The sequence below is a fragment of the Penaeus chinensis genome, chromosome 3 (assembly GCF_019202785.1).
Source record: "Penaeus chinensis breed Huanghai No. 1 chromosome 3, ASM1920278v2, whole genome shotgun sequence".
Taxonomy (NCBI): Eukaryota; Metazoa; Arthropoda; class Malacostraca; order Decapoda; family Penaeidae; genus Penaeus; species Penaeus chinensis.
Window position 1 is genome coordinate 42,086,391 of NC_061821.1, and position 5,000 is coordinate 42,091,390.

General features: G+C 35.1%; 1 protein-coding gene across 2 annotated transcripts in view; it reads right to left on the minus strand.

Annotated features, from left to right (window-relative positions):
* LOC125039742 (cortactin-binding protein 2-like) overlaps positions 1-5,000 on the minus strand; it is an 82,632-nt gene that overhangs the window by 39,990 nt on the left and 37,642 nt on the right. For both annotated transcript variants that reach the window (XM_047633995.1, XM_047633987.1), the window contains exon 5: positions 1,041-1,220. In XM_047633995.1, the coding sequence (XP_047489951.1) occupies positions 1,041-1,220 (180 nt within the window). The remainder of the gene's footprint in view (positions 1-1,040; positions 1,221-5,000) is intronic.

A 5,000-nucleotide genomic window follows, 5' to 3' on the forward strand; every position in this document is an offset into this window, starting at 1 on the left:
TAGTAGACCTTGTGACCTTACCTAATTTCACCTTTTCTTGAATTGTCAGGAAAAACATTCTTTACAAATGCTATGAATATCGATGGTGTTATTTTCATTATAGACATTATAATTACTATAATTTTATAAACATTAGTAACAGCAAAATAAGATAACGTAAAATATTTTTGTAAATCAAGGAAAAGGGTAAATGGGCGAGCAGGCAGTACTTGTAATTGGCTCATTAGTGACAGAGTACAAGTGCAGCCATCTATATGTAAAAATAATTAATAAAGTAAACTCACAGTGGGCATGGCATGTACATACGCTGACAGGCATGGCATGTACATACATGTACATGCCATGCCCGTCAGCGTTGGGTTAACCCAATCAGCACGTATGGCAAGAATACATGTCATGCCCACTGTAGTATAAGTTAATGTATTGTATATACATATAGATGGATCTATAAGTGCTTAATCACCAAGGAGTAAGTTATTAGTCCTACCTATCTCACCTGCTTATCCTTTTCCTTGACTTTTGGATTTTTTTTTTAATGTATTATTTTTTGTAAGATTTTAATATCAATTTAATAATCATAACATCAATAACAATAATGACAGTAGTGATATCAATAGTATTAAAAAGAAATACAAATTTTCCTGCCAATTCAAGGAATGGGGAAATCAGGATCAGTCACTAGGGCCTACTAATACACTCTTTACCATCTAAGCACATGTAGAGCCATATGTATGTAAAAAAAAAAAAATAATAATAATAATAAATCATATAAAAACTACAGGGGACAGAACATAAATCCGTGGTGGTTGGGTTAGTAATGGCAAAGACAATATTGAAATAAAAACAGAAACTCAGCAAAAGTCATAATATAACAGTACAATGAATTACACACATAGACAAACCGAGATATACACATACAATGACATTAGATCAGAAAGATAAACAAATAGATAAAAATGTAGACAAGAGACAGACAGATCACACCACACACATATATATATTTAATATATATAAATCACTGAACCTACAGCATCACTCACCTGAGCTAAGTCTTCAGATCTTTTTCTTTCCTCAACATACTGGAGTGCCAACCTTTTGCGCTCTTCAACTAACATTAAGATTATTTGTTTTTGCTTTCCTCGCTCCTCTTCCAATGTCTCCTGAACTTTCCGAAGCTCCTTCTCGGCTTTCTTTTTAGCTGCTCTCTCAGATTCCAACTCCTATTGACAGAAATCAAACAAAAAGAATTAAACAATCAGAAGCAAAAGTTATTTGGAAACATCAAAAAAAATAAATAACCCTGTCTTGGTAATAACTCATAACTGCTTATAAAATTAAAAGAACAAAATAATTCTTTGAATAAAACCCACACTTCAAATTACCATCTCATTGCCCTCATGCTAATTCAGAAACTAAATAATATTATGAGAAGTAGCAATAACATTAAAGCTAAATAATCAAATATTTCCTTTAAAAATACCTTGCTATATCCAACAGACTAATGGCATACAATATGCAATGTAGTGGGAATAGGAACACACATCAATATGTTACAGAGTACAGATGGCAAAATGTTTAAATGTCATTATAGACACAGAAATATTTCAATCAAGGAAACAATATATACTCATAAAAATTCAGGAATAGGTTACTATTTCATATCCACAATGAGAATAACACCACAGAAAATGCTGCAACAGAGATGGAATATCTACTAAACAGAATACATCAATATCCCTCTGAATAACATTCAAACCCCTAAAAGCAAGGTATATGCATTTACTGAAGATGGTAAGGTTACTTCTACAATTCATAAACAAATCTAAATGCTACAGAAATATCTCATATAAAAAGTGATCTGCTGTCTCTACATATAGTTCTTTTGCCAAGATTAAAGAGTATGGGTATTAGATACACATACATAAGGAATAGCTTCTTCCTACATTAATATTATTGATTCACAAAATATTATATGATTACGCATCTTTTGATAATCTAGTTATGACTTAAGTGAAAATAAACAACTCACAAAAGAATGAAGAATAATTTTTAGAAAATAAAATTAGAAAAAGTACATAATATTTCTCTCCATGTTGGGAAAAAGAAAATGAGACCCATTCAAATCCCAGAACCATTACAACACTAACATTAAGCCTTCATGTGTGCTTGCAGAGATGGTCGTATCCCTATGGACATAAACAGAAGAACACGTACTGATGGTTTAATCGAAGAAAGTAAACAGTGCTAGACCCAGCTTAGTTGGGACAAAAAAACTCCACAATGATAAAAAAGGATTGGTATTTCATCATCATAACAAAGTACTGCAATTACATATTAATTTCCTTTCTTTCATTGATGATAAAAACATTGAAATAAAAAAGAAATATATACATTCTCGTGTTGTTTCAGAACTTTAAGGTGTAAATTTGCACTAATATCTTTGTTTATCATAAAGCCCTTACTCTGACAGTATTTTTTGTATTACAATAGTCAAAGCTTACTCTGCATATAAATTATAGGGTATTTTACATTTGTAAGTCAGAATCCCAAAGAGTTTCCAAATTCATTAAAACTGACTTCCACAAAACTGACAAAAAAACAAAAAAAAACAGGCTCCTGCACATTAATCAAACATTGACTACTAATCAATTCAATAATTAAATAAGTGAATAAACAAAGCCTATAAATTTAAAATCTAGACAGCACAATGAAAAAAAAAGGAACCAAGGAAGAAATTCTACACATGTGCTACAGATTTATTTACATTCTCACTAATGCTTAGAAGAAACAAGCTTTCTGCCTCCAAAATGATGATTTTGAAAATACATTACAGTATCACAGTCTGCAGTCTTCAGGCTTAACAAACATGCAACATTCATGAAGCAACATATCTGTGAGTTATGTGAAGAGCTTACCCATCCTCTATACTTGAGATATTCATTATTTTTGCAAGAGAGCCATTTTGGTTGACCACATTCACTATAGGAGTCATACTTTTCCAAAATAATGTTACATAGTTACAGAAGGGCAAATACTTTACTGCATTTCAAATCTTAAAATGTCATTCCAGACAAAGGTCTTTGTAGTAATCTATTAACTTTATATGTAAAATCATATATGTACTTAAAATAATGAGAATTATATTTTCATATTAATTCATTAATTATATCTGACAGCATAAAAGATGCACTTTTTTCCAGAAAAGAAATATAATGAATTTATGCCATGTTCAAAGTACTTGAATCACCAAAGCCCATAACCAGGCCAAGAGCTAAGCCATAGAATGGTTGCCATTTGACCTCAAGAATCAAGACTCCTCTAAGTTGTATATGCTAAACAGCCTGACTTTGACAGCAGTCTCTGAGTAGAATATACCTCCTCAAAAGTAAGCCTCATTTACTGAAAGAGCAGAGCATATGTTTCCAATGCTTCTAACTTTTAACTCATGTAACTTGGCATGCAGCCGAGCTTATCATGAATGGGTCAATGATACCTCCTATATGATCCATTTATATTACCCGTATATACTTTCTGTTCCTTGTCATGTAATAATCAACTACTGGTATTTCTTTTTACCAACTACAGATTACTTTTCTGCCTCATACCATTTTTTTACTGAAATACTTTTTTCCTTTGTATGTGCTTGGATGAAAGGTTCTGAATGGCATAACAATATTTTTCCAAAGAGAAAATAACTTCGTGATTTTCAATATGCATGACATAGTCATAAAAAATATAAATAAATAAACAATAAAAATAGGTTTTCTAAATATGGCAGTGCATCTTGTATGTTGGCAAATGCTGTCTTTCCTAGAAGGAGAGCCACCAATTAGGTAGTCACAAACCACGTGCAGCCCACGTGCCATGCAATGTATAGTACTGCTCTCCACATCAGACCTGTATTCTATTCTACTCCATCCTATCCCTTCATTCTTTCATATTGTGTGTGTGCGTGTGTGTGAGTGTGAGTGTGAGTGTGTGTGTGTGTGTGTGTGTGTGTGTGTGTGTGTGTGTGTGTGTGTGTGTGTGTGTGTGTGTGTGTGTGTGTGTGGTATGTGTGCAGTATGTGTGTGTGTGCAGTATGTGTGTGTGTGCAGTATGTGTGTGTGTGCAGTATGTGTGTGTGTGCAGTATGTGTGTGTGTGTGTGCAGTGTGTGTGTGTGCAGTGTGTGTGTGTGTGTGTGTGTGTGTGTGTGTGTGTGTGTGTGTGTGTGTGTGTGTGTGTGTGTGTGTGTGTGTGTGTGTGTGTGGGTGTGTGTGTGTGGGTGTGTGGGTGTGTGTGCAGTGGGTGTGTGTGCAGTGGGTGCGGTGGGTGCGGTGGGTGCGGGTGGTGCGGGTGGTGCGGTGGGTGTGGTGGGTGTGGTGGGTGTGGTGGGTGTGGTGTGGTGTGGTGTGGTATGGTATGGTATGGTGTGGTGTGGTATGGTATGGTGTGGTGTGGTGTGGTGTGGTATGGTGTGGTGTGGTGTGGTGTGCATGTGTGGGGTGTGGTGTGTGTGTGTGTGTGTGTGTGTGTGTGTGTGTGTGTGTGTGTGTGTGTGTGTGTGTGTGTGTGTGTGTGTGTGTTTGTGTGTGTGTGTGTGTGTGGGGCGTGTGTGCGTGTGGATGTGTGCTTGGCGTGTGTGCGTGTGCGTGTGTGCGTGTGTGCGTGCGTGTGTGTGTGTGTGTGTGGGGCGTGCGTGTGTGCTTGCAAGTTGTGAATTATATAAATGATCTTAAAAATATATATATACATATATAAACATATATAAACATATATAAACATATATATACATATATATACATATATATACATATATATACATATATATACATATATATAAATATATATATACATATATATATACTCATATGAATATGAGTGTGTGTGTGTGTGTGTGTGTGTGTGTGTGTGTGTGTGTGTGTGTGTGTGTGTGTGTGTGTGTGTGTGTGTGTGTGTGTGTGCTGTCTTTGCAATGTGCATGTGTTTTGTGCTTACGTCCGTGTGTTGTGTGTGCAC